This window comes from Entelurus aequoreus, linkage group LG07 (assembly GCF_033978785.1).
Source record: "Entelurus aequoreus isolate RoL-2023_Sb linkage group LG07, RoL_Eaeq_v1.1, whole genome shotgun sequence".
NCBI classification, from domain to species: Eukaryota; Metazoa; Chordata; class Actinopteri; order Syngnathiformes; family Syngnathidae; genus Entelurus; species Entelurus aequoreus.
The window spans coordinates 58,246,274-58,274,009 of record NC_084737.1 but is presented as its reverse complement, the minus strand read 5'-3'; the positions used below and the strand labels follow the sequence as shown (position 1 = coordinate 58,274,009).

Below are 27,736 nucleotides of genomic sequence, written 5' to 3'. Positions count from 1 at the left end.
CCTCCCGAATTTTCCGGGAGACTCACGAATTTCAGTGCCTCTCCCGAAAATCTCCCGGGACAACCATTCTCCCGAAAATCTCCCGATTTCCAGCCGGACAACAATATTGGGGGCGTGCTTTAAAGGCACTACCTTTAGCGTCGTCTCTCACCTGAAAAGGAGACTATTATATATGTCTCCGTTATCCATAGGTTTATGTATAACCCATAAAGTAGGCAGGCACGGAGCTATTTCTCCGCGTGTGTTTTATTCCGGCCGGGCACGTTAATACACTGAAGCAAAACATCCGATTCCCATCATGCATTGCTTCAAAACTACGGCAAGTTGTAATATCCAAAATTTCCAGCCGGACAAACAATACTGGGGGCGTGCCTTAAAGGCACTGCCTTTAGCGTCCTCTCCCCTGAAAAGGAGACTATTATATACTGTATGTCTCCGTTATGAAATTATTTACATTATTTACAATCAGGGGTGTGGAGGGGGGGGGGGGGGGGGTAGGATATGGACAGCAAGTAGTGGAGAGAGAGAGAGAGAGATGAGAGAGAGAGAGAGAGAGAGATGAGAGAGAGAGAGAGAGAGAGAGAGAGAGAGAGAGAGAGAGAGAGAGAGAGAGAGAGAGAGAGAGAGAGAGAGAGAGAGAGAGAGAGAGAGAGAGAGAGAGAGAGAGAGCGAGCGCATAAGAAAAAGTATCTGCATTTGATTGTTTACAATTGATTATTAGCATTTGATTATTAGCAATCCGGGGAGGGTGTTAGTTAACGGTTGTAGCTGCCTGGAGGTGAACTTTTATTGCGGTTTTGAAGGAGGATAGAGATGCCCTTTCTTTTATACCTGTTGGGAGCGCATTCCACATTGATGTGGCATAGAAAGAAAATGAGTTAAGACCTTTGTTAGTTCGGAATCTGGGTTTAACGTGGTTAGTGGAGCTCCCCCTGGTGTTGTGGTTATGGCGGTCATTTACGTTAAGGAACTAGTTTGACATGTACTTCGGTATCAGGAAGGTGTAGTGGATTTGATAGACTAGGCTCAGTGCAAGTTGTTTAACCCTGTCCTCCACCTTGAGCCAGCCTACTTTGGAGAAGTGGGTAGCAGTGAGGTGGGATCTGGGGTGGAGGTCTAGAAGTAACCTGACTAGCTTGTTCTAGGATGTTTGGAGTTTAGATTTGAGGGTTTTGGAGGTGCTAGGGTACCAGGAGGTGCATGCGTAATCGAAAAAGGGTTGAACGAGAGTTCCCGCCAGAATCCTCATGGTGCTTTTGTTGACCAGAGAGGAGATTCTGTAGAGAAATCTCGTTCGTTGGTTAACCTTTTTGATTACCTTGGTTGCCATTTTATCACGGGAAAGGTTAGCCTCTAGAATGGAACCTAGGTAGGTGACCTCATCTTTCCTGGTGATAACAATGTCACCCACAGACCTGTCTCCCATTGAAAATGTGTGGCGCATTATGAAGCCTAAAATACCACAACGGAGACCCCGGACTGTTTAACAACTTAAGCTGTACATCAAGCAAGAATGGGAAAGAATTCCACCTGAGAAGCTTTAAAAAATTGTCTCCTCAGTTCCCAAAAGTTTACTGAGTGTTGTTAAAAGGAAAGGCCATGTAACACAGTGGTGAACATGCCCTTTCCCAACTACTTTGGCATGTGTTGCAGCCATGAAATTCTAAGTTAATTATTATTTGCAAAAAAAAAAAGTGAGTGTGAACATCAAATATCTTGTCTTTGTAGTGCATTCAATTGAATATGGGTTGAAAAGGATTTGCAAATCATTGTATTCCGTTTATATTTACATCTAACACAATTTCCCAACTCATATGGAAACAGGGTTTGTATTTCTTGGTTTGCAATTTGCTCAAACTTGCATTTTTTAACAGTCAGAAGTAGCAAGCATTTTTCTTTTCCATTTAAGTAGCAAGAAACCTTCCGTACAATTGCAAGAAATGGAAATAGGGTGAGAAACTCTGTCATCCGGGAGGATCTCAAAGTAAAGCTGCTGCTCCTCCACATCGAGAGGAGCCAGCTGAGGTGGTTCGGGCATCTGGTCAGGATGCCACCTGAACGCCTCCCTGGGGGGGTGTTTAGCGCACTTTCGACCGGTAGGAGGCCACGGGGAAGACCCAGGACACGCTGGAAAGACTATGTCTCCCGGCTGTCCTGGGAACGCCTCGGAATTCCCCGGGAGGAGCTGGGTGAAGTGGCTGGGAAGAGAGAAGTCCGGGCTTCTCTGCTTAGGCTGCTGCCCCCGCGACCCGACCTTGGATAAACGAATGAAAATGGATGGATGCATGGAAATGTATAACTTGAATTACATTGTTTTTTGACTGTTTGTCCAATTAATTTTTTTACTGTCATCTAGTGTACATATGTACAACTTTTATTTTATGCTGCATTTTAGATTTAACAGTGAACTATGTAGAATATTTCAAAATATCACCATATCACAATATTACAGTCCTCTGTGGCACAGTTGTCAAACTTAAGGCCAAATCTGAACCCAAACGTAATTTTAAGTGGCCTGCAAAAACCTGAAATAATTTATCAATCAATCTATATCTATCAATTAAGCACTTAATTTGTTCCTGTTAAATGTATTAGTTATTTCAAATTTGTCAGAAACAAATTTACTTCATGCAACTCTCAACTTAAATATTATCTGATCATGCAAGAGGATATTCCAAGCATTGTTTTGGTTATGAAAAATAAATACTTAAATATCTGCTTGTCACCTTGACTTATGATTCCAAAGCAAAAGATCCACAATAACATCCACTATAATCAAATGTATATGCAATTGTGTAATGAAGCATTTATACATTTATATATATATATATATATATATATATATATATATATATATATATATATATATATATATATTTATATATATATATATATATTAATGGTTACAAGCTACTGTGATGTAGGCTGAGGCGAGAAAAATAGATCAAATAATAAAATATAACAAAAAATAGATTTATCATTTTTAAGATATTTTTTTCTACTTTTTAAAGAAACCAATAAATATAAATGACAAAGATTATTCAAACAAGTTTTGCTTTAATTTGATGAAAAATCGATACCGTATATTACCAAATAGTAGCCCGGGCGTTTATTTTACAAAATGGGGTCAGACCCCGGGCGGCTATTAGGACATGGGCGGTTATTTGCACAAGGCTTTTATTTATTTTTGCACCAGCCTGCACCAGGCCATTATTTGGTTACAATGGTTACTGTCCAGTATTTTTTTTTCGTACAAACCATTTTAAATGTAAAAGCTATTGTAAACATACAAACAAAAAAACAAGACTATCAAAAGACAAGAGATCAACAAGGCCTCAACATGGCAGTACTGCAACAATTGTCAAATAGAATACCAATACTAAAAATAAATACACTTTTTAAATAAAGCAGCCTACTGGGAAAAATAAAATTATGGTACCAAGTACTCAAGTATTAAAAAACACACCATCAAAACAGAACAATAATATTGTCACTTAAAGGCCTACTGAAACCCACTACTACCGACCACGCAGTCTGATAGTTTATATATCAATGATGAAATCTTAACATTATAACACATGCCAATACGGCCGGGTTAACTTATAAAGTGACATTTTAAATTTGCCGCTAAACTTCCGGTTGGAAACGCCTCTGAGGATGACGTATGCGTGTGACGTAGCCCGGCGAACACGGGTATGCCTTCCACATTGAAGCCGATACGAAAAAGCTCTGTTTTCATTTCATAATTCCACAGTATTCTGGACATCTGTGTTCGTGAATCTGTTTCAATCATGTTCATTGCATTATGGAGAAGGAAGCCGAGCAAGCAAAGAAGAAAGTTGTCGGTGCGAAATGGACGTATTTTTCGAACGTAGTCAGCCACAACAGTACACAGCCGGCGCTTCTTTGTTTACATTCCCGAAAGATGCAGTCAAGATGGAAGAACTCGGATAACAGAGACTCTAACCAGGAGGACTTTTGATTTGGATACACAGACGCCTGTAGAGAACTGGGACAACACAGACTCTTACCAGGATTACTTTGATTTGGATGACAAAGACGCAGACGTGCTACTGTGAGTATGCAGCTTTGGCTTTTTTTTTGCGTATGTACGTAACTTTTTTAAAATATATAAGCTTTATGAACCTTGGGTTAGGTGAACGGTCTTTTGGGCTGAGTGATTGTGTGTGTTGATCATGTGTTTGAATTGTATTGGCGTGTTCTATGGAGCTAGGAGCTAGCAGAGGAGCTAGGAGCTAGCATAACACGTACCGTACCGTAGTGCGCGTCACGTACGTAACTTTTTAAAAATATATAAGCTTTATAAACCTTGGGTTAGGTGAACGGTCTTTTGGGCTGAGTGATTGTGTGTGTTGATCAGGTGTTTGAATTGTATTGGCGTGTTCTATGGAGCTAGGAGCTAGCAGAGGAGCTAGGAGCTAGCATAACAAACACGCAGGTGTTATTATGCAGGATTAATTTGTGGCATATTAAATATAAGCCTGGTTGTGTTGTGGCTAATAGAGTATATATATGTCTTGTGTTTATTTACTGTTGTAGTCATTCCCAGCTGAATATCAGGTACCGTGAGTATGCAGCCTTGGCTGCTAAACATTCGATAACTTGACCGTATGTGCGCGTCACGTACATAACTTTTTAAAAATATATAAGCTTTATGAACCTTGGGTTAGGTAAACGGTCTTTTGGGCTGAGTGATTGTGTGTGTTGATCAAGTGTTTGAATTGTATTGGCGTGTTCTATGGAGATAGGAGCTAGCAGAGGAGCTAGGAGCTAGCATAACAAACACGCAGGTGTTTTTATGCAGGATTAATTTGTGGCATATTAAATATAAGCCTGGTTGTGTTGTGGCTAATAGAGTATATATATGTCTTGTGTTTATTTACTGTTGTAGTCATTCCCAGCTGAATATCAGGTCACCCCCGGCTCTCACAGCATCTTCCCTATCTGAATAGCTTCAACTCCCCACTAGTCCTTCACTTGCACTTTACTCATCCACAAATCTTTCATCCTCGCTCAAATTAATGGGGAAATTGTCGCTTTCTCGGTCCGAATCTCTCTCACTTCATGCGGCCATCATTGTAAACAATAGGGAACTTTGCGTATATGTTCAACTGACTACGTCACGCTACTTCCGGTAGGTGCAAGCCTTTTTTTTATCAGATACCAAAAGTTGCAATCTTTATCGTCGTTGTTCTATACTAAATCCTTTCAGCAAAAATATGGCAATATCGCGAAATGATCAAGTATGACACATAGAATAGATCTGCTATCCCCGTTTAAATAAAAAAAATTCATTTCAGTAGGCCTTTAAATAAAATAAAGGCTACAGTACTCCAAGTTTTGAATAAAGCAGCATACAGGAAAAATACAATTATGGTACCAAGTACTCTATAAAACCATCAAAACAATAATACTGCAGCAAACGCAACCCCAAATGCAACTCAACCCCACTCATCATCCTCCTCCTCCTCTCCCTCACCCCCCTCATCATCATCCTCCTTTTCAATCACAAGTTCATTGAGGAACTGCTGTTCCTCATCACTCTCCTCCTCTTCCTGAACCACAGCAGCAGCCTGCTGTCTAGCCCTCAACAGCATCTATCTGCCTAACTGCCTGACATGGCTGTCCCTTCTTGAAGCAGTAAATGAGCTGGTCCTCACTCCCATCAGCTGCCACCGTCAGCCCACACACCTTGTAGGATACCACAAAGCAACATTCAGCTATGGCTACTGTTTGCAACACGGACACACACACACACACACACACACACACACACACACACACACACACACACACACACACACACACACACACACACACACGATTAAGCCAGCCACTTGTTGCACCAAACACCACCCCGGTGTCTCTCGTGTCACTCGCGGTGACATAAAACTCCTTTCCCTTAATGCGGATCATTTTGCGGGACACACGGTGGTTCAGTCCACGAACGTGATGTATCCACTGACACAAATTAGCATCAAGCTCGTCGCTCACTTTCTTCCTACCTCCATCCGGGGGTGGGGGCGTTTTCCATCGATTGCCGACTGAGATAGTAGTTCTCCCTTTTTTTGTTTCCATTCTCGTACACGTTTTGGGTCAACGTTAAACTGCCTGGCCGCTGCCAAACCAGAATTCTGCTCCGCATACTTCACAATCGCTAGCTTGAACTTTAAGTCAAGTCAAACTTTCTCTTCTTCCCCCTTAAAGTATTCCCGTCCATCAGTTGTGGTGTACCGGTATCCTGTTCATTCAACTCACTGCTACTGTTGCTTTCCATGTTGAAACTTTTCCTCGTGGGTTTGTTGTGTGTTACGCTATATGCGGTGACCTATTGCAATATGTTGATTACCCAGAATCCCCACGTGACGTCTGCTGTTACCGTAATGACCAGAATTATTGCACCTTTGCTTTTCCTTTTAGCTTATAAATTGGGTTTAATGAAAATTAAATCAATATGATTTTAATCTAAATTATGCAAATAACAGCCCATGGGCGGCTATTTGGACATAGGCGTTTATTAGGAAGAGGCTGTTAATTCACAAAATGGGCTCAGACCCCGGGCGACTATTAGGACAAGGGCGTCTATTTGCACAAGGGCGTCTATTTGGTAATATACGGTAGTTTGAAAGAAGACAAACAATTCCACAACTTACAGGACTCATGGCATGAAAATATACTTCTCTTACTATTAATTATAAAGTTTCTCTTTTTAGAACTGATATAATTTTCACTTTGTAAAAAATCATTTACAACAAATGTACAGAGCTTTCATTTAGGGCAGGGGTGTCAAACTCAAATACAGAGTGGGCCAAAATTTAAAATGAACAAAGCCGCGGGCCAAGGTTGAACAAGTTAACCTTTTAATAGGGACCCAAAGAAGTTTTGCATTGAATATTGAACAAGCAAGGCTTATATAACTTTATAGTGACATGCAAAATCGAGTTTCAAATAAAAATAATAATAATTAAAAAATATCAATGGCATATCAAATACAATTTAAATAAAAATTGAATGCCTCTTTTCTATTTGCAGCCTTCTGAGGTAAATATCAATCAATCAATCAATCAATGTTTATTTATATAGCCCTAAATCACTAGTGTCTCAAAGGGCTGTACAAGCCACAACGACATCCTCGGTGTCGAGTGGGTCTGATATAATATTGTGAAAGTCCAACACATCAGCGAAAGTCCAGTCCATGGTGGGGCCAGCGGGAACCATCCCGAGTGGAGACGGGTCAGCAGCGTAGAGATGTCCCCATCTGATGGACAGGCTAGCGGTCCACCCCGGAGCAGAGTAGAAAAGAAAAGAAAAGAAACGGCAGATCAACTGGTCTAAAAAGGGAGTCTATTTAAAGGCTAGAGTATACAAATGAGTTTTAAGATGAGACTTAAATGCTTCTACTGAGGTAGCATCTCTAACTTTTACCGGGAGGGCATTCCATAGTATTGGAGCCCGAATAGAAAACGCTCTATAGCCCGCAGACTTTTTTTGGGCTCTGGGAATCACTAATAAGCCGGAGTTCTTTGAACGCAGATTTCTTGCCGGGACATATGGTACAATACAATCGTCAAGATAGGCAGGAGCTTGACCGTGTAGTATTTTATACGTAAGTAGTAAAACCTTAAAGTCGCATCTTAGGTGCACAGGAAGCCAGTGCAAGTGAGCCAGTATAGGCGTAATATGATCAAACTTTCTTGTTTTTGTCAAAAGTCTAGCAGCCGCATTTTGTACCATCTGTAATCTTTTAATGCTAGACATAGGGAGGCCCGAAAATAATACGTTACAGTAATCGAGACGAGATGTAACGAACGCATGGATAATGATCTCAGCATCGCTTGTGGACAAAATGGAACGAATTTTAGCGATATTACGGAGATGAAAGAAGGCCGTTTTAGTAACACTCTTAATGTGTGACTCAAACGAGAGAGTTGGGTCGAAGATAATACCCAGATTCTTTACCGAGTCGCCTTGTTTAATTGTTTGGTTGTCAAATGTTAAGGTGGTATTATTAAATAGATGTTGGTGTTGAGCAGGACCGATAATCAGCATTTCCGTTTTCTTAGCGTTGAGTTGCAAAAAGTTAGCGGACATCCATTGTTTAATTTCATTAAGACACGCCTCCAGCTGACTACAATCCGGCGTGTTGGTCAGCTTTAGGGGCATGTAGAGTTGGGTGTCATCAGCATAACAGTGAAAGCTAACACCGTATTTATATCAACATTAACTTTTTCCACAGGCTAATAAATTTGAAAATAAAATAACAATGAATAAACCAATCATTCAGGACTTTAAACTGCTCAGTTTGCAACACACTAATATAATCAGATACCTGGCATCTTTTCTTGGATGCTAGTTCATTAATGTCGGGGCTCAGGCTTTGAGCTGAAGCAACCTTCATTCTCGAACGAAGGTGTTCATCAGTCATTATATCTCGTAGTCCACCCGGACCACAGTCGTGGGGGCGTGCTTTAAAGGCACTGCCTGTAACGTCCTCTACAAGCTGTCGTCACGTCCGCTTTTCATCCATTCTAACAACGTGTCGGCCCTGTCACAAGATATGTGCGGCTTATGTACGCACACACACGTGAATGCAATTCATACTTGATCAACAGCGATACAGGTTACACTGAGGGTGTAACCTCTATCGAACCCTTTGCAGCACTAACTCTTCCGGGACGCTTCAAAATACACCCCCCGCTACCTCTAACCCCCCCACCCACACACACACACACACCTTGTAGCGTCCCGGAAGAGTTGGTGCTGCAAAGGGTCCTGGGTATTTGTTCTGTTGTGTTTATGTTGTGTTACGGTGCGGATGTTCTCCCGAAATGTGTCTGTCATTCTTGTTTGGTGTGGATTCACAGTGTGGCGTATATTTCTAACAGTGTTAAAGTTGTTTATACGGCCACCCTCATTGTAACCTGTATCGCTGTTGATCAAGTATGCGTTGCATTCACTTGTGTGTGCGTGCAGAAGCCACACATATTATGTGACTGGGCCAGCACTCGTTAGACTGGATGAAAAGCGGACGTGACGATTTTCGGAAGGGGCACTAAAATTTGCGAGTCTCCCGGGAGGGTTGGCAAGTATGAGAATTAGCGGTGAATGCGGTGTTACTGCGGCACCGGCGCTGTATATAATCGGCGGGCCAGCTCTAGTGTTAATTTGACATTGCCTCAAGGGCCAAGTGAAATTACACAGCGGGCCAATTTTGGCCCACGGGCCAGAGTTTGACACCCATGCTTTAGGGAATCAAATACTTGCAAAAATGTACTCCAACGTTAAGCTCAAGCATTAAGGCAAATTTAAATCTCCTGTCTTAAATATTCAAGTCCATCTACAGATAGAAAAGTTGTGTACTGAAAGAGGAAGTTTAGGATGAAGGCTTGGCAGAGATGACTTCTTTCCTCAAGACCTTCGTAACCTTCCAGATCATCTTTTAACAAAATTGTAGCATTGTATGCAAATAAATAGTTAAGTATATAGACTCATTAGCAGGCATGTCCAAACTTTTTCCATTGACGGCCACAGACAGAAAAAAGAATGTGGTGGCTATTTTTATATTTTTTACTTTCAAAATTGATCCAATATATTGATTTTTTTAAAGAAAATAACAACCTTAATGTCAGTTTTGTGTTATTAGCGTCAACATTTAAACTATTTTTAATTTCTTTACAGCTGTTAAAGGCCTACTGAAATAAAAATGTTTTATTTAAACGGGGATAGCAGATCCATTCTATGTGTCATACTTGATCATTTCGCGATATTGCCATATTTTTGCTGAAAGGATTTAGTAGAGAACATCGACTATAAAGTTCGCAACTTTTGGTCGCTGATAAAAAAAAAGCCTTGCCTGTACCGGAAGTAGCGTGACGTCACAAGTTGAAAGGCTCCTCACATTTCCCCATTGTTTACACCAGCAGCGAGAGCGATTCGGACCGAGAAAGCGACGATTACCCCATTAATTTGAGCCAGGAGGAAAGGTTCGTGGATGAGGAACGTGAGAGTGAAGGACTAGAGTGCAGTGCAGGACGCATCTTTTTTCGCTCTGACCGTAACTTAGGTACAAGCTGGCTCATTGGATTCCACACTCTCTCCTTTTTCTATTGTGGATCACGGATTTGTATTTTAAACCACCTCGGATACTATATACTCTTGAAAATGAGAGTCGAGAACGCGAAATGGACATTCACAGTGACTTTTATCTCCACAACAATACATTGGCGAAGCACTTTAGCTACGGAGCTAACATGATAGCATCGGGCTTAAATGCAGATAGAAACAAAACAAATAAACCCCTTACTGGAAGGATAGACAGAAAATCAACAATACTATTAAACCATGGACCTGTAAATACACGGTTAATGCTTTCCAGCTTGGCGAAGCTTAACAATGCTGTTGCTAACGACGCCATTGAAGCTAACTTAGCAACGGGACCTCACAGAGCTATGCTAAAAACATTAGCGCTCCACCTACGCCAGCCAGCCCTCATCTGCTCATCAACACCCGTGCTCCCCTGCGTTCCAGCGATCGACGGAAGGACGAAGGACTTCACCCGATCATCCGTGCGGTCGGCGGCTAGCGTCGGATAGCGCGTCTGCTATACAAGTCAAAGTCTTCCTGGTTGTGTTGCTGCAGCCAGCCGCTAATACACCGATCCCACCTACAACTTTTTTCTTTGCAGTTTTCATTGTTCATTAAACAAATTGCAAAAGATTCACCAACACAGATGTCCAGAATACTGTGGAATTTTGAGATGAAAATAGAGCTTTTTTGTATTAGATTCAATGGTGTCCGAATACTTCCGTTTAACTATTGACGTCACGCGCATACGTCATCATACATAGACGTTTTCAACCGGAAGTTTAGCGGGAAATTTAAAATTGCACTTTATAAGTTAACCCGGCCGTATTGGCATGTGTTGCAATGTTAAGATTTCATCATTGATATTAGGGATGTCCGATAATGGCTTTTTGCCGATATCCGATATTCCGATATTGTCCAACTCTTTAATTACCGATACCGATATCAACCGATACCGATATCAACCGATATATGCAGTCGTGGAATTAACACATTATTATGCCTAATTTGGACAACCAGGTATGGTGAAGATAAGGTACTTTTTTTAAAAATTTGTAAAATAAGGTAAATAAATTAAAAACATTTTCTTGAATAAAAAAGAAAGTACAACAATATAAAAACAGTTACATAGAAACTAGTAATGAATGAAAATTAGTAAAATTAACTGTTAAAGGTTAGTACTATTAGTGGACCAGCAGCACGCACAATCATGTGTGCTTACGGACTGTATCCCTTGCAGACTGTATTGATATATATTGATATATAATGTAGGAACCAGAATATTAATAACAGAAAGAAACAACCCTTTTTTGTGAATGAGTGTAAATGGGCGAGGGAGGTTTTTTGGGTTGGTGCACTAATTGTAAGTGTATCTTGTGTTTTTTATGTTGATTTAATAAAAAATAAAAATAAAATAAAAACGATACCGATAATTAAAAAAAACGATACCGATAATTTCCGATATTACATTTTAACGCATATATCGGCCGATAATATCGGCAGGCCGATATTATCGGACATCCCTAATTGATATATAAACTATCAGACTGCGTGGTCGGTAGCAGTGGGTTTCACTAGGCCTTTAATGCTTTCATTCCACTTTTTATGTTTTTGTCGTTTTTTTTACTGAAAGTATTTTAAACTGTGCCCCCGAGCCACACTTTGGACACCTCTGCTCTATAGTTAACAAAGGCGGGCACCACACCTTTAGTGACGTGTAGGACGACAACTTTTGCGATCATTTATCATTCTGCTCTTTTTTTAATTAAACATTAAATGATTCCATCACAGTAAGTTGCTTTTTAGCTGTATTTCATTTTTTTGTAGAAATGGGGAATCTCGCTATTCGATTACGATTCAAGGGCTACGATTCGATAAGTCAATCATTTTTACTGACCATAATTTTTACATTGTATATTACTATTATATAATATATTGTAAATTGTTATTATGCATTGTAAATGTATTACATTTAAATAATAATAATAATAATTAAATGCATTGTATTTCATTAATAATGGCTACTGACCTATGCAGTATTGTCATTTCCAGTTTTTCGATATGATATGCGCACAGCTCATAGGGCTGCCACTAACAATTATTTTGATAGTCGAATAGTCAACGATTATCTTAACGATTAGTCGACTAATCAGCTAATAAACGTACACATTTAATGTCTCTAATTTTTCTATCGACTTCTAAATACAGCTTAAGATTTTTTAGGTATGTGCTTACGAAGAACAAAGATGACTAATTCATAAATATGTATTAATACGGTTTGTGTTGCTCATTCAGCTGTTACAAAAATTTAAATTATTATTAACATGTTTGTCCATTTAAGAGAAAGGTAAATCAAAGTGCTAAAAAAAAAACTATTAACCTGGTTGAGGTATTAAAAAAACATTAAATTAGCAGCAATGAAAACTAACAACACAAAATCTAATGTCCTCAAAAAGAAAATAATTTGGTGATGTTTAAAAAGCTGCACAGTGGTATATTGATTATTGATTAATGCGTAGAATTCTATGTTTGATTAATTCCTAAAATGTTGTCTATTTAATAGATAGGTCAGAAGCTTAGGGATGCCTGGTCCAGGTGAAACATTTTTAAGGGACATTTATCCAAAAAATATTGTACGTATATATATATTTATACATCACAAGTGTTTAGGAAATATGAGACAAGACCCCAGAACAGTCCCACTTGTCAAATGACACAAATTAGATTAAGTAAAGCCTGATTAAACTGCCATGGTTTGTGCTCCATTACATGTTGTAATAATTGACCTGCATGTTAAACAAGGATTCCCTGAGGCCCTCATGTCCTCTTTTAGCCATAGTTGTTGTCGTCGTTTTTGTAATGCACAGTATAACGTCCTCTCTTTTACAATGATCGTGTCTGTTTAATATTGTTGTTATACAGTTTGCTCCAACATGCTTTAATGGACTGAGATCTGAAAGATTCTCTACAAAGTGTGAATGTAGATCAGGTAATTGCTGGTGTTGCTTTCAAAGATAGACAGTCCAAACAAAACTGAATATGGTAGAAAGATGCGGCAGTTTGGATTTTCTGTAAAACCATTTGTGCCCAACAAAGTCAGTCCGTCTCTGGGTGTGGTCAGCAGCTCTGCACTTCCTTCTATTGTTCGTGTATGTTTCCTCCATTGCAACTTGTGTTTATACTTACCACTGCTCCCTCTTACAGGACCTTTCCAGTAATTCCAAACAAAGTATTAAAGGAAGGAAACATTTTTGTGTAAACTGTTGTTGTCTGGGTTTCCAAAACCATGAGTATTTGTACTATTCATGGACACAAAAGATGCAATGGAAAATCACTCAGGTATATAACTGCACAAGTTAGTGACTTACCCAATAATAATATGACCTCTTTTAAAATTAATGTTTAAATGTAATCTCAGACGTCAAACCAATATCTATATTTGGAGAAATGAGTGTATCATCAAACCCCTCAGAAAGACACTTCTCAAAATTACGAAAGACTATAAAAATGGCACCCATTACCTCCCTGCTTGGCACTCAGCATCAAGGGTTGGAATTGGGGGTTAAATCACCAAAAATGATTCCCGGGCGCAGCCACCGCTGCTGCCCACTGCTCCCCTCACCTCCCAGGGGGTGAATATGGGGATGGGTCAAATGCAGAGAATAATTTTGCCACACTTAGTGTGTGTGTGACAATCATTGGTACTTTAACTTTAAGTAAAGAAGAAGCAAAGCCAACACAGGTTTTGCAGGATTTCAGGAGTATAGTTTATTATAGTATATAGTTTGCTTGGGTAATTACAGCTGCAACTAATAATTATTTTGATAGTCGATTAGTCAACGATTATCTTAACAATTAGTCGACTAGTTCGATAATAAAGCATACACACTTTTAATGGCTAAAATGTTTCTATCAACTTCTAAATGCAGCTTGAGTTATTTTAGGCATGTGCTTACTAACAACAAAGATGACCAATTCATTCATCAATATGTATTTATACTGTACTTGCTGCTCATTCAGCTGTTATAAATTGTATTGACTAAAAAAAATGTTGTCCGTTTAAAAGAAAGTAAAGGCAAAGTACTAAAAAACAATTAACCTTGTTTATATATTTTAAAAAAATGTTGATTAATTATTAAAATGTTGGCTATTTAATAGATTGTATGTTTAATCTTATAATACCGCCGCATTGGAGCTTGTCTGTGTGTGTGTGTGTGTGTGTGTGTGTGTGTGTGTGTGTGTGTGTGTGTGTGTGTGTGTGTGTGTGTGTGTGTGTGTGTGTGTGTGTGTGTGTGTGTGTGTGTGTGTGTGTGTGTGTGTGTGTGTGTGTGTGTGTGTGTGTGTGTGTGTGTGTGTGTGTGTGTGTGTGTGTGTGCGTGTATGTGTGTGTGTGTTCACGTGCAGTTCGTGTTTGTTAAAATGCCTCTTTTTTACAGCATTGCATATAGACTCAATGTGTAGATTTCTATATTTGATTAATTCTTAAAATGTTGGCTATTTAATAGGTTGTATGTTTAATCTTATGATACTTCCGCATTGGTGCCTTTCCGTCTCTGTCGGCTTGATTGTGCGCGTGCGGTTCGCGTTTGTTAAAGTGCATTTTTTTCGGAATTGCAAATTGACGCTGCTTTAAAACATGAATTAATGTCGAGAAAGTTTAGCTGGCTGACTTCAGCTAAAATGATAGTTATTTTTCACACAACTTTGCCTCACTCTTGTTCGCGAGCTAGCAAGGTAGAAGTTAACACTCTTACCGATGTTGAGACCGCATCCTCCCTCCAGGCGTACGACATCATACCTCCACTTTAAATGCTTGTGTATAACAGATGTACTGCCATAAATACAAGGTCCGCTTTTGCAAAATGAGCAAAATATTCATGTTTTTAACAAGAACAAAGGAAATATTCGCAAACTTTACATGTTAGCACTAGCGTTGTTTTTGCGAGTCTACCGCTTCCGCACAGAAAAACACGAGTGATGACGTCACGACTATTGTTGACAACAAATTTTATTGTTGACATTTGTCGACAATGTAGACTTATCGTTTCAGCCCGAATCCCGATACTTGAGCCATGATACAATACAGTATATTGTAGGGGTGTAACGGTACGTGAATTTGTATTGAACCGTTTCGGTACGGGGGTTCCGGTTCGGGGGTTCCGGTTCGGTTCGGAGGTGTACCGAACGAGTTTCCACACAGACATATTAAGTAGCGTAACGCACGTTGTGTAAACAATGCACACCGAGGCACAACACACTGCTGTGTGTTGCGCCTCGGTGTGCATTGTTTACTCAAAATCCCAGACATTTGAGGCATTTAAGAAACTCTGCCCTGACAGCTCCGCAATAGTCAGTCTATCGTAGCCCGTTAGCTGCTAGCATGCCGCTAACGAGTTTGAGTTAGGGTTGCGTGTATTTTCAATGTACGTTCAGGGTTAAGAAGGGGTTAAAAACAAAACAAATTGTGCAGGCAGCAGCATTCGTGAGGGAGGGGCAGAGACAGAGAGAGCGAGAGAGTTATGATAAACGTGCATGCGTTGCCAGGCTCTGCTTTTTATCCATAGATTTATCAGATATAATTTTTTATTATCTATAGCAGGGGTGTCAAAAGTGTGCCCCGGAGGCCATTTGCGGCCCACAGCTAATGTTTTAAAGGCCCACGGCACATTCTAAAAATACTATTAAAATAAACAAAAACATAACAAAAGTGAAATAAAAAAGCTTAAAGGTTAAATGTCATTTAGAAAAAGTTGCAATGTTGACTAATAAAACAAAGCTGTTTTTTTTCTTTCAAACTGTCATTGCTCAAAACATAATATTGAATCCAAATCAATGTTATTATGAATTATTGACCTATCCAAGGTTCCCATTAATTCACATCAAATATTTCACTAAGAAAAATATTTTTGGTGGAAGATTTTGCAAATTTGGTAAACAAATAACCCAAAAATGTATATTTTGTTGTTTTTTTACTGTACCGAAAATTAACCGAACCGTGACTTCTAAACCGAGGTACGTACCGAACCGAAATTTTTGTGTACCGTTACACCGCTAGTATATTGTGATATTGCGATATTTTACACTACATAGTTCACTGATGCAGATTAAACTGAAGCTGTTTGAAAAGACACTAAAAATGTACTGTCGTGAAATTATATGATGAATGTTTGTGAAATATACAATTTTTTCATTCAATCCTGTCCTGTCCCACTCCCACGGGAAAAAATCTTGTTCCATCCTATTCCTGGTAAAACTCCCATCCCGCTTTCATTCAGAATTAATCTTGCTCCTGTACCGCTCCCATTTTTCTTCCTCTTAGCCTTTCACATTTGAAATTAAGTTGATATTCTCCCCATTTCTTCTTTGATTTCTGTGTTTGTCTGCTCCTTCACAATCGAGTCTTATTAAAATTTTATATTTAGGATTTCCCTAATTGTTCTGTAGGTTTGACGCATTTGTAAAACGATACCAAACTGCCGAAACCAGATGTTGTGGTGATGTACTGTAAGCAGGAAGCATGCGCTTGTCTACAGTGGAGGGAACATGTCTCCAGTGTGGACAAACAGTTCAGTATACAGAATGTGAAAAAGACCCGCAGACAGCAATCTACAAAACAATCTTCTGCAAAGACGTTCTCCATGTCTGGTGTAATCACCTGGAATGCAAACATTCTGATCGACATTCTGATTATTTAACACCGCACAGAAAAGGAAAGCAACCCAGAGTGCGTTCGTCTGTGGTGCTATTCAGTATTTTGCTTGTACATTATTTTTATTTTATATTGTTGTAAATACATACTAACATAATTTAAAGATTGTTTTATTCTTTGAAAGATAAATATTAATTTGTGCCATTGCAATTCTTTGATTTTAGTGAGGTTGATAAACAGTCATAGCCATAAATGCAATGGTAATAATATTTGGCATGATAATTTATTTCCGTTTTTGGACGAGTATTTTCATATTGGTGCATACCTAGTTTTTTTACCACATCTATTTCTCTGTTGGTATTTACTCCCTCCGATACTGTTCTTCAAATTCTGGTAGGAAGTAGCGGTCTTTGGGCCTTGTTGTTATTTTGGCTTATATGGGTTTATATAGATTTATGTGGGCTGATTGAAAGAAAATTGACAACATTGTGGCTCCTGTTCTGTCCCCTTGTTCCTATTGATTGGTCACAGCTCCCATCTGCTCCCGTTAAACTGTTTATTTCGTACTGTCCCAATCACTTCGGTAATAGTAAAGTTGACTCCCATGTCGCAGGATGAACAAATGTCAGCTTAGACGGAACTTTATTGATCTCTTGGGCATTTTAGGGAAATGAAGATGCAAGCGGTAGAAAATGGATGGGTGGAAGATGTATCGGTCATATATAGCCCAATCCATACACACATGCGCCCCCAAATGTAACTGTAGAGAAGTAACCACTACCATGTGTGTGCTCTTGTTTCTGCCTCCTTTAAGCTGCAAACCTAGGGAAACACTGCACTGTAAACAAGAGGGACTTTATCTGTGTGTTGAGCATCTCCTTACAGTGTCATAATTGAGTCCACTCTGTGTCTGTGTGCTTTCTTGAAGTGTTTGGCTTGAGTTTACAAGTTAACTGACTTTTCTTCTTTTTTTATTGATTTTTGGCTTGCAGGCAGCAACAGTCTTTGCACATACTTTTTATTTGGCATCTCATTTCTGACAATTCTTATAAAGCAGACATCACTATGTGCATTGTTTGCGCTAATAACATTACATCTACACTTTATTTGCTAAAGAGCTGATCAGAATGAAGATTGCATTAGGTTATAAAACATGAATATGCTTGTGACTTAGAATCAAATGTTAAAGAGTGAAGTGAATTATATTTATATAGCGCTTTTCTCTAGTGACTCATAGCGCTTTACATAGTGAAACCCAATTTCTAAGTTACATTTAAACAAGTGTGGGTGGCACTGGGAGCAAGTGGGTAAAGTTTCTTGCCCAAGGACACAACGGCAGTGACCAGGATGGCGGAAGCGGGATCGAACCTAGAACCCTTAAGTTGCTGGCACGGCCACTCTACCAACCGAGCTATACCGCCCAGAGCAAAGAGCAATGCAGGATTGTAGCATGAATGTGACTGACCTAACTCACAAAGCCGTCTATCTTTTTCAGCGGCACAGGGCGAGGAGAGAGAGTGTGCCTTCACGGACCAGCAGCAACAGTGGGAGGTGGAACGAATGGCAGGGGGCGAGGGCCGGGTCTCCCCCGAAAACACCTCCATCCGATGTGCCAAGGGCAGCCACTGCTTTGGCCTTTGGGAGAAAAGTCCTCCTGGTGAAGTGCGACTTGTCAAACAAGGTAGTACACCTCAATTATATTAGCCCACCTACCAAGTTAACATAAAGTACACAATGGCTGTCTCCTTGGCAGATTAATACGACATGGTTGCAGTGGTTCACTTCAGGTTGTTTTCAAGCCTAAAATGGCACAGTATCCAAATCATTCCTCAATCATTTGGGGGGGAGTTGAATCTAACATCTGCCAATGTGACTGACATTGACTGATTTCCTAGTTTTTAGTTTGAATGAATTTCAAAAAGCTCTGAAAAATAAATGATTGTTTTTACATTGTCATTATGAGGTATATTGTGTGTAGAATTTTGAAGACAAAAAATGTGTTCCATTTTGGAATGAGGCTCTAACACAGGGAGGTCAAACCTGCGGCCTGAGAACGGGTTTAATCCAACCCGCGAGATGAGTTTGCTAAGTATAACATTTAGCTGCATTTTAGATGAAAGAAACGGCTGTTCTCAATGTGTCCACTGGATGTAGCAATAGAAATTATGTTAGGCAAGCAAATGGTTTATACCGGGGCCCAAAAAACAGTAAAGCAGAGCTGCGGCTCCTCCCCTTCGACCCAAATGAAACGTAAAACATGCCGTATTACGTCTTCTGCTTCGAACACATCGTGCTTTAATAAATAAATAAATTATAAATGGGTTATACTTGTATAGCGCTTTTCTACCTTCAAGGTACTCAAAGCGCTCTGACAGTATTTCCACATTTACCCATTCACACACACATTCACACACTGATGGCGGGAGCTACCATGCAAGGCGCTAACCAGCAGCCATCAGAGGCAAAGGGTGAAGTGTCTTGCCCAAGGACACAACGGACGTGACTAAGAAGGTAGAAGGTGGGGATTGAACCCCAGTAACCAGCAACACTCCTATTGCTGGCACAGCCACTCTACCAACTTCGTCTTTGACATCCTCATTTCCACAAATGTCTCTGTCAAAATAGAGAAAAGTAAACGCAAAGTGCAGAGTGTTCCTAGAAAAAGGATCATCCTCCTATTAATTCACAGAAGTGAATGGGAAACCACATATTTTTGTAAGCAAGTTTTCTCTTTAATAAGCATCAATAAAACAAAGCTAAGCCCAAGGCTCACGCATAAGCACTTAAATAACATCCTGCCACTAAAGACGTGACATCTGATATTGATGCACTTTGTGAAAGCTAAAATGTCAGGTTATTGCAGGGGTCCCCAAACTACTTTTTTTTTTTTTTTTTAAATTATTATTATTTTTTCTTATCTACTTTGTACCGCTTGCTACTCACGGTGTCTCCCAGCCGCTCAGGCAAATCATATTGTCTAAAAATGCATTTTCTCATCGATAACGTGACATAATCGCGCGCAGCGGAAAGTGCGCTATATATATCTTATATATATATTATATATATAAATAATTATATATATAATATATATATAATATACTGTATATATATATATATATGTATATATGTATGTATGTATATATATATGTATATATATATATATATATATATATATATATATATATATATATATATATATATATATATATATGTATATATATATATATATATATATATATATATGTATGTATGTATGTATATATATATGTATATATATATATATATATATCTTTTATATATATATATATATATATATATATATATATGTATATATGTATGTATGTATGTATGTATATATATATATGTATATATGTGTATATATATATATATATATATATATATATATATATGTGTGTGTGTGTGTGTGTATATATATATATATATATATATATATGTGTGTGTGTGTGTGTGTATATATATATATATATATATATATATATAAATATATATAATATATATACACATATATACATATATATATATATATATATATATATATATATATACACATATATACATATATATATATACATACATACATACATACATATACATAATATATATATATATATATATATATATATATATATATATATATATATATATACTATATATATATATATATATGTGTGTGTGTGTGTGTGTGTGTGTGTGTGTATATATATATATATATATATATATATATACACATATATACATATATATATATACATACATACATACATACATATATACATATATATATAATATATATATATATATTTATATATATATATATATATATATATATATATATATATATATATATATATATATGCAGCTCCCGCCTTCAGTGTGTGAATGTGTGTGTGAATGGATGAATGTGGAAATAGTGTCAAAGCGCTTTGAGTACCTTGAAGGTAGAAAGCGCCAAATTCAGTCAAAAAGTTTGGGGACCCCTGGGTTATAGGAATAAACCATACTTGCCAACCCTCCCGTTTTTAGCGGGAGACTCCCGGTATTCAGCGCCTTTCCCGATAACCTCCCGGCAGAAATTTTCTCCCGACAAACTCCCGGTATTCAGCCGGAGCTGGAGGCCACGCCCCCTCCAGCTCAATGCGGACCTGAGTGGGGACAGCCTGTTCTCACGTCCGCTTTCCCACAATATAAACAGCTTGCCTGCCCAATGATGTCATAACATCTACGGCTTTTAGAGAGTAGAGTGCACAACTGCGCACACAACAAGGAGACGAAGCAGAAGAACGAGGAAGTTACAGACATGGCGACGCCGTCGACGAGCAAGATAAAGAAAAACGAATGGAAACAAGAATTTCAGTTCATCCAGGACAGTTCGAAGGGGAAAGGGTATGTAATTATGTTGCCTGTACATTTTGTAGAACAGACTTCTCCATTGAACACGGTGGCCGAGTCATGAATGTAGAAGAAGTTAATCTGGACAATACTGCCATCTACTGGATAGCCCCCGGAACACTGAAATTCAAGTATTTATTTTATTTATATGTATAATAAAATAAATATATATATATATATATATATATATATATATATATATATATATATATATATATATATATATATATATATATATATATATATATATATATATATATATATATATATATATATATATATAGCTATAATTCACTGAAAGTCAAGTATTTCATATATATTTATATATTTATGAAATACTTGAGTTGGTGAATTTTAGCTGTAAATATACTCCCCTATTAACCACGCCCTTAACCACGCCCCCAACTACGCCCCCGCCCCACCATTTATTGGTGTAATACATCTTTGGACAATTTTTACCTATATTTTAGGTAAAATCATAATAATTGTAAATGTATCAATAAGTGCTTTAAGTACCGTACATTATGTATGTGAAAGTTACTTTTTGAAAGCTTTAGACAGGATGTGGTGCACCAGGCTATTATTGTAAATGGTAGGAAGTGTGCTGTGCTGCTGTTCTCAGCTTAACGAGCAAAGAAAGGACTTTAGGCTGTAAAAAAAAAAAAAAAAAAAAAACGCAATAAAGTCACAATTATGTCAATTTGGGACAGTATAGCTCGGTTGGTAGAGTGGCCGTGCCAGCAACTTGAGGGTTCCAGGTTCGATCCCCGCTTCAGCCAACCTAGTCACTGCCGTTTTGTCCTTGGGCAAGACACTTTACCCACCTGCTCCCAGTGCCACCCACACTGGTTTGAAAATGTAACTTAGATATTGGGTTTCACAATGTAAAGCGCTTTGAGTCACTAGAGAAAAGCGCTATATAAATATAATTCACTTCACTTCACTTCCCGGATATCATTTTGTGTTTATCAGCGGATTCCGTTTTATTGGCCAATTATGTGACTTTGTTACATAATTCGCGGAAATCATATGCCTTACTTTTTATTGTTGAGTTTAGTGATTATTTATTAGTGCTGTGTAAAATAAAAAGTAGTAACCATGATGAGAGCCCAAACTTCGAGTAGACGTTGTCTTTTTTTCACTCATACCCTCACTCATCCGTTTCACCATCACAAACTACGGAATTTGCATGCATGTTGCGCGGCCCCATTAATCGTTTTTTTTATTTTTATTATTATATTTTTAAGATCGTGAGAAGCCTTAATCGAAATCGCATTCAAAATTTGATTAATTGTCCAGCCCTATTGTGACTTACAGTTTAATGGCTTTGTACATACACTGAAATGAAGTGTAAAATAATGCGTTCTTCATGATGTTTTTGAAACTGCACCAAGTTTTTTCTCTGAATTTTCAACTAACTTGAAGGGTTTTTTTTGAGAGGATTATTTGTGATATGTACATTTTCAGAATGTGCTTGTTGTATTTTGGGCCAAAGTAAAACAAAGAAAACAATATGAATTTGTCGTAGTTGTATTAATAATCTATTATGCCATGATTCTACCAGTCCGGCCCACGTGGGAATAGAATATCCTCCATGTGCCCCCTAAAATGAGTTTGACACCCCTGCTCTACATAATAAAATGTGGAAAAAGTGAAGCACTGTGAATACTTTCCGGATGCACTGTCATTTAAATAAAAAAAACATTGTAATTTGCACCAAAATTCTGTCTTTGTAATTTTGTAATCCCAATATTGTTTTTGTTTCCAACTCTGATCAGGTTGCTGGACCCACCTTGGCGACCACCAAGATTGTCGCGATGACCGCTGCGTGGTGACCAACCTGCCTCCACAGATCCAAAACGGGACGTACCACTTTTGCTGCTGTGGCAGTGACATGTGCAATGTCAACTTCACAGAGGATTTTTTGACACCCAGCCCCACTACTGCGCAGCCCATCTGTACGTGAGCATGCACTTATACACACTTACTGACACAATAACTATATACAATACACCAACCCACACCCACAATTTAATTATAATTTGACATGCTGAAACCAATCCACTGTTTGTTAACATACAGGGAATCTCATTTATGTCCATATGACAATTGGTCATACAACTAACCAAGTCCTGGTCTGCAATGTTCATATTAATTAAAAAGTGCCCTCTAAAACAACTTCAAAACCATCTGTTTATGCAAGTAAATGTATAGTGTATTGTTATGAACAGACACATTCATAACAATATGTAATATTTACAATATTTACCATATTTTGGACATTTGTAGCAATACTGGAACTTCTTTCCTCAGCGCATTTATTTCCGTTTCCATACCAAGGCACCTCCGACTTCTGGCAACAAAAGTCAAGTCAAGTCAACTTTATTTATATAGCACGTTTACGACAACTTTTAAATTGAACCAAAGTGCTTTACAGGTTAAAAAAGCATAGAGCAAAAAAAAACAAAACAAAAAAAACATAAACAATGAATGAGCTGAACAAGATAGTGCAAAGGCAATACAGTAAAAGGTGTCAAATAAAAAGTAAACATTTGCTAAATAAAAATAATAAAAGTGTGAAAAATTGAAAAATAAAGCTAAAGCGAAGGGGTGGGGGAGACGGGACTAGAAATGGTGGCCTAGTGGGCGGACTCTATGTGTGTCCATACTTCTGGAAAAAAATACGAGTGTGTTCCAATCATGGCAGACTTGGTACCAGACAACAAAGACGGCTATTTTTTGGACAAATGAGGATTTACAACCTTATCTTTTTTAAGCTGAATATACAGAGGATGAATTGCTGCTTATAGAAGCGAACACAAACAGAGGGTGAAACGTTAGAGCAGATGGAAGCACAGCAGAGAGAGAGAGTCACGCCGCAAATGTGGAACTTTGAGCCAACCTATGCCGATAAACTGTAAATGAATTGCTTACCCAAATCACCAATTCACAACCTTATCATTTAAACCAGAATATTTGGAGCAGGAACTGCTGGTTATAGAAGCGAGCACATGAAATGTTTTAGCAGAAGGAAGCTGGGAGAGTGAGGTCGGCGTGACTAGACACTGTAATTGTGGAACTTGGAGCCAAGCTATGCCGAAAAATTATTGCGTGCATACCTAAAATTAAATGGAAACGTCCCGGCCAGCTGGACCAAACAGACATCGAGTAAGTCACTATAATATTGATCATAATACATGCAGCACATCGCCGTACAACTACAGTACATATGTTGTCGAGCTAGCTGTGTACAAACAAAACATTAAATGTGGGTTAATACTTTACAGATGCTGTAATATGTATGAAATCATGTTTTTCAGTCAGTACCGATTTGTGACCTATTACATTGTGTTGAGCATTACAAAGTCAAGAGCAATTCAGGTGCTGATGCAGAACCTGGCTAACGACTAATGCCTTAGCATGTCGTCGCAAGGCAATGTGTTGCTACGCTAGCAAGACAGTTCCTCAAAGTTTGCTCTTATAATAACAATGTCGCGACAGCTTGGTTAATATACAGGTTACGGAACGTAAATGAAGTATTGTTGGTGGTTTTTAGATGCATTTTTTAAAAGTTATTTAGAGGCATAATGGATTGCTCCTGTTAGCGGCATTGGTAGACACCTATGACGAGCCGATTATTACAAATTAGAATGCACAAAAAAAAAAAACGTTGTCTTCTGGTCCCTCATAAGGATTGTTAGCGTTGGGCAAAATTCAAAAATGTATTATGATTGCATTTTACTGTCAATATACATATGAATATGTCCAAGATTTAGTATAGGAAAGATACAGACTCTGTAGACGTTTAGCCTTAGTGTATAGGTACAGACTTGCAGCCAATTGCATCTGCTTCCGTTCTCTCGTCTGCCCGCTTAGTCTCCTTATCACGCCGACAAAACACAGTGAGCCCGTTGATCTCGCTATATCATCTGGAATGTTGTGTTGCTGGGAAAGTCACTCAAAACAGATGGCTCGTGCCGCATGAGGACTAGGAATGGGTACATTTTGTATTTGAACTGATACGGTACCATTTCCTGGTACCTGAAAACAGGGATCTTTAACCATTAGCTGTATTCCCCCCAAGTCACGCACAATTAGCAAAGCAAGGCAATGCTGAAGAGTTCAGTATCTGTTTGAAGGGCAATGTACACGTATGTTCAAGTAAACTAAGCGCTTATTCTTCTTGTCTCCAGCTACCTTAGCAGTTAGCATGTATTCTTGTCGCCTTCTGCTCTCTTGCTTGATGTGTCACATTAAAAGAATTGTTCATCTGTTGAGTAATCTTTTTTTAACAGTAACTGATTCATCAATTAAAATCGATTAACCCAATTAGGAGAAAAAAAATGTAAATTTTGTTGCTTTGATGAATCACTTGAGTTGTATCAATAAAAATTGATAAAACCTGGAGCTTCAAATACACGGACGTAGTTTCCACACAGCGGCTGCATTAGAGTGCACATGAAAGTGGTGGTGTGTGGGTGATGTGATCTGTGTGACAGCGAACAGCTGATATTTTTTTCCTCTTTATTAATGCACACATGTTAAAAGTACAATTTCATTGTTGATGATTTGCATTAATTGAAACAAAGAATGAACAAGGTAAGCAGATTTTTTAAAATTTTAACTTTGTTCCTTATAATACGCACTGAGACTATAAGTGTGTTTTATCTGATTACTTGACTAAGCAAACTAAATAATCAGACTACTTAATTACTAAAATGAGCCGTAGATACAGCCCTACTGATAATAACTGGGCTGTCCAGTTGTTAAATATGTTTTCCTTCCAAGTCTTATTTGCAAGCAGGCCAGATTTTATTTCATACATTTTTGTAAAACACAACTTGTATCCCCTTGATGGACACATTGGGTTTCATGTCTACCTTATGAAGTCCAAATTAATTTTTTTGTAAAGAAAAAAAAAGAATACTGAATGAAGCTAAAGGCAAACAGCACTTATTTTGGAATTGTGCCTATCATTCACAATCATTATGTAAGAGAACACTTTTTTAAAAATTGTTATGGATTCTTAATAGTAAATTAATGCGACCAAGTCAGCTTTCAATGGAGCCTATGGGTGTCGCTCTATTCTGCTTATAACGCCCTTAAAAAAACATCCAAACACCTACTTTAAGATTTTATATACAAGCTGTAAGTATATATGTAATGTGTAACGGGCACATTTATAATAACATTTATTGTTTACGTGTTTTTCTCATTTTAAGCATACACAGCGCATTAATTTAAAAAACCCATCACGTTTGCTTTTTTTTCCCCCAACATCATCCCTGATTATTATTCACTGCAGGCTTTATGAGAACCAACAAACATAATAAAACATCACTTACTATACAATGTCTGCAGTCATTAGGATGCCTACTGAAATAATTGTTATAGTACCGTTTAGATAGATAAAGAATGACTTATGATCCTTGCGAAGAAAAGTGGGGTGGAACCAAGCATTTTTTTTGTGTCGTTTGCACCATTTCCGGGTCTAAATTGGATGCCAAAGTTGAACAATTCGTCGGAATAGGTTCTCATCCTTTTACTATTCAGCTGTGTGGCATGATTTATGATCTAAATTAGAATGAACTTCCATGAGCAAGGAAGCGAGAAATTGTCTCCGTCGTAAGCAGATTTTTATTTACTTATATTTGGGTGTTAGAATGCATTAAAAAAAAATTGGTTGTCATGTCTTTCGTAATGATGAGTAAACGATGGAAAAATGTAAAAAAAATAAAAAAAAGTGCCTGTGCTTTATTTGTACACAAATGTGTTTGGAGTTTGGAACCCAAATACTGTATTGATGTTTTGCTAAATTTATCTGACATACTTACAAGCAGACGCTACAATAGATGACCGTAAAATCACATTCTCTGAGCCCCACCCTCAGATCAATTCATTTTCCTGCAATGCTAAGGAGCATACTTGCCAACCCTCCCGTTTTTAGCAGGAGAATCCCGATATTCAGCGCCTCTCCCAACAACCTCCCGGCAGAGATTTTCTCCCGACAAACTCCCGGTATTCAGCCGGAGCTGGAGGCCACGCCCCCTCCAGCTCAATGCGGACCTGAGTGGGGACAGCCGTTCTCACGTCCGCTTTCCCAGCAGCTTGCCTGCCCAATGACATCATAACATCTACGGCTTTTAGAGAGTAGAGTGCACAACAAGGAGAGAGAGTTCTTGGTTTCTTATGTGGGTTTATTGTTAGGCAGTTTCATAAACGTCCTCTCAGCGCGGTAACAACAGCAGTCACGTTTAGTCTACCGTAAAGCAGTTCGTCTGCCGTAAACAGCAATGTTGTGACACTCTTAAACAGGACAATACTGCAACCTACTGGATAGCCTGAACACTGAAATTCAAGTATGTCTTTTAATTATATGTATAATAAAAAAGAAAAAAAAAAGAAAAATATATATAGCTAGAATTCACTGAAAGTCAAGTATTTCATACATATATATATATATATATATATATATATATATATATATATATATATATATATATATATATATATATATATATATATATTATATATATATATATATATATATATATTATATATATATATATATAT

At 38.1% G+C, this 27,736-nt stretch overlaps 1 protein-coding gene across 2 annotated transcripts in view; it reads left to right on the top strand.

The window, feature by feature from the left end:
- Positions 1–27,736, top strand: part of LOC133654081 (bone morphogenetic protein receptor type-2-like) — a 105,011-nt gene that overhangs the window by 29,026 nt on the left and 48,249 nt on the right. For both annotated transcript variants that reach the window (XM_062054084.1, XM_062054085.1), the window contains exons 2-3: positions 18,249–18,434; positions 22,942–23,121. In XM_062054084.1, coding sequence (XP_061910068.1) covers positions 18,249–18,434; positions 22,942–23,121 — 366 coding nt within the window. The remainder of the gene's footprint in view (positions 1–18,248; positions 18,435–22,941; positions 23,122–27,736) is intronic.